This window comes from Neolamprologus brichardi, chromosome 23 (genome assembly GCF_056152115.1).
Source record: "Neolamprologus brichardi isolate AB-2024 chromosome 23, ASM5615211v1, whole genome shotgun sequence".
NCBI classification, from domain to species: domain Eukaryota; kingdom Metazoa; phylum Chordata; class Actinopteri; order Cichliformes; family Cichlidae; genus Neolamprologus; species Neolamprologus brichardi.
Window position 1 is genome coordinate 23,762,093 of NC_142125.1, and position 14,205 is coordinate 23,776,297.

The 14,205-nt window shown below is 39.7% G+C and overlaps 1 protein-coding gene across 3 annotated transcripts in view; it reads right to left on the bottom strand.

The window, feature by feature from the left end:
- Window positions 1-1,361, bottom strand: part of LOC102790571 (protein Shroom2) — a 29,288-nt gene extending 27,927 nt beyond the window's left edge. Inside the window, exon 1 of one of the 3 annotated variants that reach the window (XM_006792866.3) lies at window positions 1,251-1,361. In XM_006792866.3, the coding sequence (XP_006792929.2) occupies window positions 1,251-1,312 (62 nt within the window). In that variant the 5' untranslated portion in view covers window positions 1,313-1,361. The remainder of the gene's footprint in view (window positions 1-1,250) is intronic. The other 2 variants (XM_035908648.2, XM_006792865.3) reach the window with 2 other exon arrangements.
- Between the last annotated feature and the right edge of the window lie 12,844 nt (window positions 1,362-14,205).

Consider the following 14,205-nt stretch of genomic DNA (forward strand, 5'->3'; position numbering starts at 1 on the left):
AGATGAAAAAGCGAAGCAAAAGAGTCCAGGAGGCTGAAATGACAACAGCAAACTGCAGACAACAAAGTCCACAAAGATATTTGTATTATGTTTGTATCCAGGACACCGCTGTGATCCTGTGCTCACTAGCATTACTTCAGTCTCAAGAAACACAAAGCAATAATTCTGATTAATATAACTTTATACAACTTAATATATAAAATCAAAAGGCTATTTATTAAAAAATGAATCATTAAGGAACATGTGCTTGTTATAAACTGACCAATGAAGTAAATTTCATCTGACCAGTTTCCATATAATGCAACATTTCACACTATATGTAATCAAATTACTACAAGTCAGCACTTTGGGCATAAATATTGTTTTAGTGTAAAGTGAGGAAAATGTTCTGAAACCTGAAGCTTTCCCCAGGAAATTAACATATAGATGCAGAGGGAATTGAAGACGTTGTTTTCAGAAGCTTTCATTCAACTCCAGCTGTTAAGCAGCAAACCAGTCTCCTAAAAATTATGTTTATGTACTATTTATTTCCAACAACATCTAAGAAACAATCCCTGAAGACGCGCTTGATTTCATTCTCTTTTTATGGGTGTCTTTTGTTAGCATTTTATATGATTGCAGCTTTTAAAATCTAAGAACTGTGTAACAGGCTCTCAAATCTGTGAACATTTTAAGCTAACGATAAGCCTATAAAACACCACATCAGTTTCACTTTGAATTATATAAATGTCAGGGGATGGGGTTTTTGGAAAGTCCCTGTAAAATCAAAAATGTCCTTTTTCCTCTAAAATCCTGCCAACAAACATGAACACAGGCTCAAAAAAACAGCTTACTTATCTTTGTGATAACAGAGAGCAACAGGTTTAAGACTCCACACACATTACAGGCCTCTTAAATCCACACCGAGCATATCCGCTAAAGCGGAGAATCAGTTACCCACACAGATATGGTTTACCTGCATTAATGCCATCCACCTTCTTTCCATCTCAGTGCGAATCCACAAGAAATGAAGGAAAACAGAAAAAATTCCCCTCAAGCTATTTGTTAGGCTTTGGTAAAATGTGCCTCAGCTTCTCAACCTTTATATATCATCTAGGCAGAGAGAAGCTGCCGTTATCTCAAAGTTATTCACTGCTTCCTGATTTAATCCCACTTGAGAGGAAACCAACTGATTGAATCAGAGGAGATGATGAAGTAAAAAAGGCAGAAGAAAAAAGACAGAAACAGGGAGAGAGGAATAGAGGAAGTACCTGGGAGTGGAAATCTTCTCTTTATCTTCTAAAAACCACACATGTCCAGAGAGTGGAAACATACACACACATAGGAGTCTGAGTAGCCAAAGCCCCTGAAAACAATGGGCTCTGCTGATACGGCCTATCCCACTAAGCAGTGTCAACTCACCTAGGCAACATGGACTATACCACTCCTCCTGCAAACAGGGGAGGACGCCTGCACTGAAGGAGCTCCCACGGCAATTCAACGGTGTCTCAGAGAGCTTTAAAGGTCGTTTTGTTGTTCTGAGCCCGTCGTTTGCTCTCTAAACCCACTCAGATTAAAGGTCTTCCCAGCAGCAGCTTGTTGAAACACCACCAGTCCACCTTTCCCTCCTGTTGACTCAACCCACTCTGCAAAGCTGGGTCCACGCTGTGGCTTTGCAGGGAGTAATTGGATTCAAGCTCTAAGACTCTGTTGCCATTTGCAAGCAAGAAGACGAGCATGTTCTTCTGACAGGACAGGACATGGTGACACATGTAATCAAAAAGGTTATCTGTATGGGTGCATAGCGCTGTGAGAATGTATTTGTATTCCTGATTTCTTATAGGGTTTTTTTTTTTTTTGCATATTTATACACCTACATGTTTTAAGTCATGAAACAAATGTTAATATTTAGCAAATGAGTTAATTTATTAGGGAAAAAAAATCCTAAAAAATGTACCTGGGCCTGTGTAAAAAAGAAATTGCCTCCTAAAGCTAATAACATGCAAATGTGACAAATATGGAAAAACTAAGAAATCAAGAAGGTGCAAATACTTTTACCCAAAACTGTACAAAGCTCTTCTTATGAGTCCTCATTTTTATATCTACAGGCATATCGCATCTTTATTAAAGTTTAGATGCTCATCAAAAAATTAAGCAGCAACCGCCAGGGTGAAACCCTGCAGTTCTTCTGATGTCCACTAGAGGCTGTCCCGAAAGTGAACCAGTCCCTATAGACTCCCATGTTAAAAAGTCCAACTTTACAGCAGAAATAAACATGTTTACAACCTGGTACAACAAGCATTCCTCATCTCTATGGATATTTTCCACCTTCATACAAACTGTACAGGAGATCATTTAAAAAAAACAAATTTGGGGGGATTTTGTTGAGGCTTTAAGTTGGCATGACTGGTTTGATTGACAGCTGTGACAAGCAGTGGTCACTAATAAGACTTGCTGAGCTGGACCTCTGGACTTTGTCTGTGCTGATATATTTATGCTGATATGATCATTTATTATAATATTATTCTGCTTTGCTTCACTCTTCCTCTTGTGGCAGAGCCTCTCACAACACTTTTCAACCTCACACTGGATACGAATGAAATTTCCTCAGTATGGAAATCAGCTTTTGTTGCTCCTGTATTAAAAGGGGCGACTCAGCAGGGTTAACTAATTACAGACCAATATCCAATCTATCTGTGCTTGACAACGTTCTTGAAGTTCTTGTGTGTGAGCAGTTAAAGGAGTTTTCACACACCAATGACATTTTATTTGAATATCAATCAGGCTTTAGGAAAAATCACATTACTATCACAGCTGCAATGAGAGTGGTAAATGATATTACTATTGTACTTGATAAGAAACAACACTGTGCATCACTTTTTATTGATTTGTCAAAAGCATTTGACACTATTGATCGTTGTATTTTAAAACTTAGAGTCTTCCAGTCGGGACTCTCTGACAGAGCAGTGGCATGGTTCTCAAACTACCTCAACAATAGGTATCAGTGCATAAAATCTGATGTTCTCTGTTCTGACTTTGTTACAGTGCACAACGGAGTGCCACAGGGCTCTGTATTAGGTCCTCTTCTATTTATCATTTACATAAACAATCTTGCTGATGATACAGTTATTTACAGCTGTGGTTCAACTCCTGTCCAAGCCATTGACTCCTTGAAAGCCTTTTTTGCTGTCCAGCACTCATTACTTCAGCTTAAACTTGTTCTCAATGCAGACAAAACAAAGCTCATGTTGTTTTCTAAATCAAGGAAATGGGCCCAAACAATTCCATCAGTAACCACTCTTGAAGGTTATAAAATAGAGTTGGTTCACACTCTTGATTGATGACTCGCTCACCATCAAACCACATGTAAAATATGTGTCTTGTGAAAAATCTGAAGTTAAAACTGAAATGCTTCTGCTCAATGTCTTTGAATGGTTGATACTGTGTATCATGCTTCTCTGAGGTTCATCACTAACCGTAAATCTCAGACTCACCACTGTGAGTTATACTCTCAGGTAGGATGGCCTGCTTTGGCAAGTCGGAGGAACTCTCATCTATACAGTTTTATATATAAGGCAATACTTGGGTTGCTACCTTCTTATATATGTTCCCTTCTTACAATGAAACATGCTGGTCGGTATTCTCTTCGTCCGCATGGTTACTGTTTCTGTTCCATTTGCCTGAACTGAATTTGGTAAAAGAGCTTTTGTTCATTTAGCACCCTTGGCTTGGAACAAACTGCAGAACGAATGGAAAATGACTGAATTCCTTTCATTAAGTGCTTTTAAATCTAAACTACGAATCCTTGAGGACAAGTCCATAACATGCAACTGTTTCAATTAGATGCTGCCTGTTTAATTGAGTAATTTCTGTAACTGTGAGACACTTGCTGCTGCCTATCTTGGCCAGGTCTCCCTTGAAAAAGAGGTTTTTAATCTCAATGGGATCTTCCTGGTTAAATAAAGGTTAATAATAATAATTAACATTTTTCTTTATTGTTAGGTTGAGTTTTTGATTTATAATTTCAGTATCTTGAGCATTAATTCTTGTTATGTTTGAGTTCGTGTTATTGTTTGGAAGCCTGTTATGCTGATTCACTCTTCTAGTGTTGCTTTTGGATCATTAGATTTTTCATTTAGACAATTTTCATTTCTGACATGTCTGCATTTCACTGTTAGCAACATTTACAGACTTTTCAAAAGTTAGATAAAAGAAATCTGATGAGCTGCTGACCTGCAGGTTAAACTGGTCTCTTACCATCTCCCAGTAGAGCTGGCTTGACAGAAGTTTGGAGGGAGGGGCGTTTGGTGATCCTCTCGGTGTAATTTACAAGTGGTTATCTGTGCTCTGGAATAACAGCACTGGCCGGAGCCCTGCTGCCTCCACAATACCAGCTTTTGTTTAAGCCTCGGGAGCAAACAAACAGCGAGAGGCCCACGTAAGAGACTGTCAGCCTGCAGCCGACCTTCCTCTCCATCCCACAAGCTCGTGTTTGTAGAAGAAACACTGCAGGGCTTTAGCATTTTCAGGGGACAACGTGTGCTTCTGAACCACATATTACTTGTGTCTGCATTTTCTTTCTGATATATACCGTCAGACTCCAGCACTGTGGTTTTGACCTCTGACCTCCTGCTGAACTCCTGCTGACCGGCTGGCTGATGCTCAGCCCCAACAAGCTACACATGAGCCAAGAAAGCAGTCAAACATAGCAAAAACTGGTATAAAACCCCCCCAATCCTAAGAAAGTTCCTCTTTTGTTCCATAAAAAAATACAGTGGGGCAAAAAAGTATTTAGTCAGCCACCGATTGTGCAAGTTCCCCCACTTAAAATGATGACAGAGGTCAGTAATTTGCACCAGAGGTACACTTCAACTGTGAGAGACAGAATGTGAAAAAAAAATCCATGAATTCACATGGTAGGATTTGTAAAGAATTTATTCGTAAATCAGGGTGGAAAATAAGTATTTGGTCACCTCAAACAAGGAAAATCCCTGGCTCTCACAGACCTGTAACGTCTTCTGTAAGAAGCTTTTCTGTCCCCCACTCGTTACCTGTATGAATGGCACCTGTTTGACCTCATCATCTGTATAAAAGACACCTGTCCACAGCCTCAACCAGTCAGACTCCAAACTCCGCCATGGCCAAGACCAAAGAGCTTTCGAAGGACACCAGGAAAAGAATTGTAGACCTGCACCAGACTGGGAAGAGTGAATCTACAATAGGCAAGCAGCTTGGTGTGAAAAAATCAACTGTGGGAGCAATCATCAGAAAATGGAAGACATACAAGACCACTGATAATCTGCCTCGATCTGGGGCTCCACGCAAGATCTCATCCCGTGGGGTCAAAATGATCATGAGAACAGTGAGCAAAGATCCCAGAACCACACGGGGGGACCTGGTGAATGACCTGCAGAGAGCTGGGACCAAAGTAACAAAGGTCACCATCAGTAACACACTACAACGGCAGGGAATCAAATCCCGCAGTGCCAGACGTGTTCCGCTGCTGAAGCCAGTGCATGTCCAGGCCCGTCTGAAGTTTGCCAGAGAGCACATGGATGATACAGCAGAGGATTGGGAGAATGTCATGTGGTCAGATGAAACCAAAGTAGAACTTTTTGGTATAAACTCAACTCGCCGTGTTTGGAGGAAGAAGAATACTGAGTTGCATCCCAAGAACACCATACCTACTGTGAAGCATGGGGGTGGAAACATCATGCTATGGGGCTGTTTTTCTGCCAAGGGGACAGGACGACTGATCCGTGTTAAGGACAGAATGAATGGGGCCAAGTATCGTGAGATTTTGAGCCAAAACCTCCTTCCATCAGTGAGAACTTTGAAGATGAAACGAGGCTGGGTCTTCCAACATGACAATGATCCAAAACACACCGCCCGGGCAACAAAGGAGTGGCTCCGTAAGAAGCATTTGAAAGTCCTGGAGTGGCCTAGCCAGTCTCCAGACCTCAACCCCATAGAAAATCTGTGGCGGGAGTTGAAAGTCCGTGTTGCTCGGCGACAGCCCCAAAACATCACTGCTCTTGAGAAGATCTGCATGGAGGAATGGGCCAAAATACCAGCTACTGTGTGTGCAAACCTGGTAAAGACCTATAGTAAACGTTTGACCTCTGTTATTGCCAACAAAGGTTATGTTACAAAGTATTGAGTTGTATTTTTGTTATTGACCAAATACTTATTTTCCACCCTGATTTACGAATAAATTCTTTACAAATCCTACCATGTGAATTCATGGATTTTTTTTTTTTCACATTCTGTCTCTCACAGTTGAAGTGTACCTCTGGTGCAAATTACTGACCTCTGTCATCATTTTAAGTGGGGGAACTTGCACAATCGGTGGCTGACTAAATACTTTTTTGCCCCACTGTATATTAAAAAAAAAAAAAATATATATATATATATATATATATATATATAAAGAAGTATCTGCCATTTTTGCTGTTACAGTACCTTCGGACCACCAAGGTCAGGGTCTTGTGGGAGCTCTTCACCAGGCATATGGCCTCTTGCCGAGAGCCGCTAAGGGGAACTGAGTTCACACTCACAATCTCATCGCCGACCTGAAGACGGACCGCCGCAGCCACGCTGCCATCCTCCACCTGGGCAACACGAGGGTAACACACGGAAGTTACTGCATAACAGGCCACTCTGTGACCCAAACTTGTGTGTGGTTTTTAGGGCTCCACAGAATCACAATATCACTAAATGCATCACTTGGTAATCTCTTTTAGTTTTCACCATTATTACATTTGGCAAAGGTTGCAGTCACTTGGGTGAAACTAGTCACAACTAAATATACCTCTTTGGTTGCTGGTAGGTCGCTTCAGTCAGCAGTAGCTTCCATGGAAGACGCTGACTCAGTGGTAGTAAAATTGTGAAATGTATAAACCAAACTGGAAACTGTTTGCCTTCAAAGTTAAAGTTGCACCTTTTGTCATGTATTGGTTGCAACAGTAGCAGACTACCTTTACTCTGAAAGTGAACAATCTCTGTTTTTGGTCTGTGTTAAACTTTTTCAGTTTTCACACTATGTAAACTCTGGGTGGCAGTGGCAACCTGCTAGCAACCAAACAACTCTCTATGTTACCAATTTCCCTTGACAACAGTCAGCAACCACTCAACAATCACTCAGGCAATACATGTTAGCTCAGTGGCCAATACACTGACCAGTCTCTACACCTCACCGCGGAAATTTTCAATATGTTATCTTCAGTATGTTAAGGTTAAAAAAAAATCCTGCAGGAATACACCAATCAGAGCACCAACACAAAACCTGACACACAAAGCTGTCCAAACAGAGAGTGTGACAAACTGAACTCAAACTTTGTCTAAAAACAACATATTCATATTCAGGTATCAAATATCTGTGTATCTGACGACTGCTCCACCTTTACTTTCTCCATTACAACGAGCAACGTCCATCTTTTACATACACCTATGGTTTGGTTGAACATTGCTGCACCTTTGGCACCATCCCCTGGATAAAGTTTACCATTGTAGTACAGACTTATTATTATTATTATTTCATAGGCAACAATAGAAAGACACGCATGATTAAACCACCTGATAGAACCAGCAAAAAAATCCCAGAAACATCACACCAACTTATATTTTCCTATTTTCTTTTATCTTTCAGGTGGATGGTTCACTCAGTTAACTGTTTCATTATCCAGGAGAACCTGTGTTGGCTGCAACCCGAGTCCTCTGATTAATATTAAAACCCTGAGCCACCTGTAATCTGAGGTACCCTGAGATGTACCTCTTCACGCAGCAGCAGATGGAAAAGGCTGCTGCTGCCCCGCTGATCAGCAGGCAGACAAAAGCTTCAAAGCTCTCAGGAATATGACCCTAAATTTCCAAGTAATTTGAAGTTAAGTTACTCTGCAACCGCTGAGGGCACATTTCAACCTCAGGTGTAACATCTCACACTGCTTTCAGCAGCTCTAATTAAAGTCCAATGATTCAGGCACAGACAGGGTTTAAATTCTGCACCAGACATCTAACTGAAATGAAACAGATCAAGGGGATTCCTGTTCATCAGTCCATCCTTCCCATTCCAAATCTCAAATATTACCCGTTACAGTGTAAGGAAACTGCAAAACTGTGCTCTGACACAAGAGTTTGACATATTCTCCAATGCGTTGAATATCTACAGCCAATATACAAAAGTATTTCTTAAAAATTAAGGGCCAGAGTTACTAAGTGTGGCAGACTAGAGGTTTAAAAAACAAACTTTGACACCAAATACACCAGAAATCATTTAGAAGATGTGCTGAAGAATGTAAGCATTATTGACCATCAGAAAACACTCTTACTGTGAAAACACTCTTACTGTGAAAACACTCTTACTGCGTCACATGCATGTGTTTTCTGCATGCCCTGTGAGGCTTGCAGGTGTTTATTACTGTAAATACTGCAAACTATGAAATACTGAAAAGAAAAAGGATGTTTCTGCTGAATAGGTTACTAATTATTTAAACAGAATAACAAAAAAAATCTTAAAAACCAAGAAGTTAGCATTTAGTCAAGTTTAACAGATGTACAAATTATGCATTCGAAACTGTTAATTCGATTCTTTTCTTAATCAAATCATATTTTAAATGCAGCTACAATGGGTGACGCTAAACGTCCACACACTCCTTGATAACACATCACTCCACTCAAGAGGGTAAATGTAACATACAGCTTAGCCATTCATTTCCTATTTAGGCACTGCACATTCATAAAATAAGAATAATTAGTTTTACTAGCTAGTATATTGGGAATGTATTGTTCAAACAAGACATTTGAACATCTGGTTAAACATTTCAGACATTAATTAAAAAAAACTTCAGGTGTGTCTGACTCCCATCAACAGCTGTATTTTAAAAACTATAGTAATATAGTTATATATAATATGATATGTAACCGATCTACTACCAGTTGTGATGTTGCAGAGCTCTGTGTGTATGCACTGCTGAGAAAGGATATGGAGATGTGCTTGGAGGCAGAAACATAGTTAAAAACCTGAAACACTTAAACCCAGTGTAACAATTATCTGTAGTGCCAGTCCTCCCAAATCTTTCTGGTAACACCATCGACCTTTGTTGTTCCATTTGAATAAACACTCCTAGCAATAACTATTGTAATCACGCACAAAAAAAGACATTTTACTGCATTCATTACAGTGCAATTTGCAATAAATTAACTTTATGTTGTGTTTTTATTATTCATTTAAATACTCTCCTCCCTAAAAATGTATCTGACAAATACATACACGATCAGTCCATGCCTTTCTGGCTCAAAATGGACGCTACCTAGTTTAACTAAATCCTGACGGCAGTCCTTTAACACCAACAGACGGGCAACTGAATCTGCCCTTCACAGGTAAATAAGGTTAATGAGTAAAAAAAATGATTACATGTTCTTTTTAAATCACTGTACAAAAAGCACAAAGTTCTGCGTGTTACCTTTGTGATGATCAAGGGTTCTCTGTGTTCAGTGCCTCCCCTCAGTGTGAAGCCCCACGGAGCTCTGCCTTGGAGCAGCACCTCCACCAGCTCTTTGTGCTCGTCTTCCTCTACGTTCTTCTCCTTTACTGTCCCTCTCCATTTGTCCACCTCTCTCCACCACTTCATCTCCCCTGTTGAGAGCTTCAGGTCATCTCTGTAGTCCACAGCATGCATGACGCCTCTGGTTCAGTGAGCTCCATCAACACCAGCTCACTCTAAGGAAAGACGGAGCATTTATTGACAGGGGCACCACCAAGGGGGGCCGGGGGGGCACGGGCCACCCCCACAAAGTTTGTTGGCCCCCTCTGGGCAAGAATGTCCTATGTTGGTAATAATTTTGATAAACGTGAGGATAAGTGAGAGGAAGACACCGTACGATGAGTTGAAACCTTAACTTGTTATTTATTTTTGCATAAACAATTTTTGTCATTCGTATTGTGTCACTTTATATGTCCCTCACAATTTCCCATCACCGCTCCCCTGTATTTTATTGGCCCCGATATGGCCACCCCAATGAAAAATGTTCTGGAGGTGCTCCTGTTTACAGAGCCAAACGGCAATAATTAAATAGCTGTTAGCTGTCTGCTAGGCTACATCTAGCCACTGAATAGGATCGCTGGACTCTGTTTGTGTCTTTGTTGCATTTTCAATGAAGTTATTTGACAAATAATATGAATTTTATTTGTGAAGTTTGAGAATGTCTGAAACTGGTTAGCAGGTAAATGGGTCTATGTGTTATAGCTGTACAGTTTATAGGTGCAATTTGCTAACCAAGCTAGCATTAGCTGATAACTTAGCACATCACCCACTTGTTGACGTTTGGTGACTTTTGGCTCCAACATGGCAGTAAGTAAACATTAACATTATAATTACCATCTTTTATATACAGTCTATAGTTTTATGATAAAGTCATAAAATTGTCATTGCTAATGATTTACACTGAAAACCTTTTAAATACAGTGAATGTGATGTATTACTGGGGGGGGGGGGGGGGGGGGTTGTTACTACGATTAAGGCATCTAGTTTTTTTTTTGTTTTTTTTTTAAACGGCTGTTTACATCCAGCAGTTTCCAAACAGTTTGAAAACCCTGCTCAGTGATGGTTTTTAAACATTTAACACTAAAGTGTCATAGGAATGTTTACCCAGAGCCTAAATCAGTGATAAAACAAGCTGTTCCAACAACACACAACCAAAGCTTGTTGTGGCCAGGTTGCCACACCCCCATAGAATATGATACAACCTTAAATTGACAGGCAGCATCTTCACTGTTACAAATGCTGACATACATCAGCCTTGTGTTTTTATGTTTTTAAATATGTTTTAGATATACAATATATCGCATATTTTACCACTATATAAATGTGAAAACACCACTAACCATATTACGGCAGATAAAAATCAATTATGATTGTATTAGAAATTAAAATGAGCTAAAGTTGAAGAAAGTTGAAAATTTAACCCTTATTTTATGATTTATATAATTTCGACACCTTTGACTTACTGTAAACGAACCTTCTCTCCACAGCCTCCAGCAGGTGATGGTGTCGCTCTGCTTTCTCCAGTTTTTCTTTTAACCTGAAGAAACTCGAACCGCTGCGGCTTTTCAGAAAACTTCAACCCTCCTCAGAGACTCAATCATCTCTCCCTTGGTCTTCTTACACCTGTCATATGATGTCACTACGCCCCCTAGCGGCGGCGTCTCACCGTTTGATGCCTTCACTTGCTGCTGTAAACTTCATTCTCCAATGAACCTTTCATTTACTGACATTTGCTGGCGTTTACTGACCCGTCTGACTGAACCTAAATGCACCACAAATATTTGATTTTCTTTATTTTTTTTTCTTTTTACTTTAAATCTGCAAGTTTCCTTTTCTGTTCTTAAACCTTAGTCATGAAGTAAATATTTAAGTGATTATTTTCTTATTAGCTCCATCCTTCCTTTCGCTCAGCCAGGTGCAACAGCTCATTGAGAGTTTTAACTGCAGACTATTTTGCATATTTAGGTTTGTGACAACTTGTTTTAAAAAGATGATTCCATAATTTTATTCTTATGATTTTGGGAAAAAAAATATCTGTGATTAATAACAATATTCTACATTATTCAAGATACTCTATTTTATTATACTCTTTCAAGGTCGTCTTCCATTTTGGATATAATTTACAATAAAGGTGACAAATGAACCCACATTTACAGACCAAGTGTGGCAGAAAGAAAAGCTCAGCGTGTCTCTCTTCATCAGCAAGACTACGCAAAAACTAGCAGGTAGAGTTTTACACATTTCTGGTCCTCAAATGCAGCAACACAGCCTGATGGTTAGATCTCAAAGTGGGAAACTCAGAGCTGGAGGCACGCTTTTTGCAGGGGGAAAAAACATCTTTGTTAAGTGCACCTGCCACCTGCCTATGCAATTTTAACAAGAGACTAAATAAGTGTGATGAGTTTACTTCAGTTCACTGCACAGTCACCCACGTGGATATGTGTCACCCGTGGACGCTCTGCTCCAACAGCGGGACAAAGACGTTTGGGTCAGAAACCCCCGTGAAGCACAACAACAGTCAGGACATCTGCACGCGGCTTCAAATTGAGCTGAAACCTCCCTGCTAAGTCACGCTTTCTGTTCTCATGCTTTAATTTTGGCTGACGGCGCCAAACTTTCCTGATTATTTACACACTATTGGACCAGTCAGTGACTTTCTCCAGATTTGTCCTCCATGGAAGGAGGCTGAAAGTTATTCTGTTTATATAAACTGTTTAAATGCATGTTAAGGCTAAACATGGGCAAAGTAAAAAACAAAACACGAGGTCAGGGGATGTACAAGTCCTCGCTCTGAGCCAAAATCCAGGATTCAGACTGCTTGAAAGGCTCCTGAGTTTTTTCTACACTGGCTCTGTGTGATGTCATAGAGGGGGGAGATATCCCTAATATGGTCAGCTCAGGCACAATAAACTCAGGGCTAGGAGTCAAAACTGCTTGTTTCAGACAGAGGATGAGCCGAGGAGGGTTCGAGCTACTCTAAAAGAGTAATGAAAGGACATAGAGCTGGCAATAAGCACAACTGATTTTCCACCACTGTCATTCACATCATAAATTCCACCTCTTACTGTTCATCTGCAAAACTGAAAAAAGTATTACAACCAAACTTTCATCGAGCAGTTTTCAGATCAAAGCTCTAAAACAATGCTCACCGTCTGATTGGCAGCTAAAAACACAGAAATCTCCCCGAGGAGGTGGCGGAGACTAAAAATTAGTGCCATGACAACCCAGTTTTGCTTTAGATGTTTACAGTATTTTTTTTTTAAACTTACAGTATATATCTGACACAAGAACAGGAGAACAGAGTCGTCAGAAAGTCGCTAAACAGCATAAATGCATGTAAATGTTTCTTGTGTGCCAATTCTGAAAGTGATGGAGTCACAAAGACAAGGTGCTTCACAGCAGAGGAAACAGCTCAGTCGAATGAGAGGTCGTTCAGAAAACTGTATTTGATTTTTTCAAATGCTCCATATGACCAGTCATATTCAGAAGCATGACTGCGGTGTTTATGGTAATGTATAGGCAGCTTGTTAATTTTTGAATCAAAATGTTTGTAAGAGCATGTTATATAACAACCTGTGGTATTTTCTTGTTGACTAAAAGCATCCCAGTAAAGCATTTCACATGTCAGGTCCTTGATGAGATTGAGTTTGACAAACTGCAGGTGTAGTTTTCAGATTTTACATAATAAGGTATTTTGAGACTGCAGTCGTTACAAACTGTCACACAATAAAGCTGATTCATTTTTTATGGATCCTTTTGTGGATCTTCCTGAACTTAACACACCTTTAAATTTCTTATTTTTCCTGACCAACAGTGTTGGTTCACATCACTGCAACGATGTAGTGGTATACAGCACTGTGCAAAAGTGCAAAAATACTCATTTCTTTCTGTTTTACGTCCAATTAGACAGGGGGTTGACTATCCTGTCAATCATTCAAGCATAAAAAGGCACCTAACTTAAGGATGAACAGACAACAAAGAATTTATTTAAACTGTATCTTTTGGTAGTTTAGGAATCACCTTGTTGGTATAAAAATGCCATTTATTTCTGTCAACCTGTGTTATTGTTAGCATGTTTCATAGATTCAACTAAAGAAATTGGTAAAAAAAAAAAATAATAATTATGTGTTTTTCTGACAGGCTGCTTATAATAAACTACTGTTAGCAGAAAACTTAACATATCTCAGGATGGTGTGCAGCGTATCTCTAAAAAGTTGAGGAAACTGGACAAGGGGAGGACAAAAGCAGAAGTATCAAGCCTAGCAATGTATATTGATGTCCCTAAGTAAAAGGAACATAATCCAGCAAAGACCTGACACAGATCCCAAACAGATCCTAGATTTCCTAGATCCTAGTATAACAACGAAAGGCAGAAATATCCAAAGAAGAGCTTTGAATGTTGTTCAGGAAGCATGAAGAACTATTCCTGAAGACTACTTTCATATTCCTGAAGAAATTATATATTTCCCTTTTTCCTAGTACCATATAAGGAAATTAGGAGTATCACAAGCCTTTTGCACAGTACTGCACTTTAGTATGTGTCAGGACGCTGGAACTTCTCAAAGCTAATTCTGCTGATCACAAATAAATACTGAAGTCACAAAGCTCAACGAAGAGAACACGGCAAAGAAATTATGTACCAAAATGTGACAGTACTTTATGAGGCAGTGATTACATTCCACGT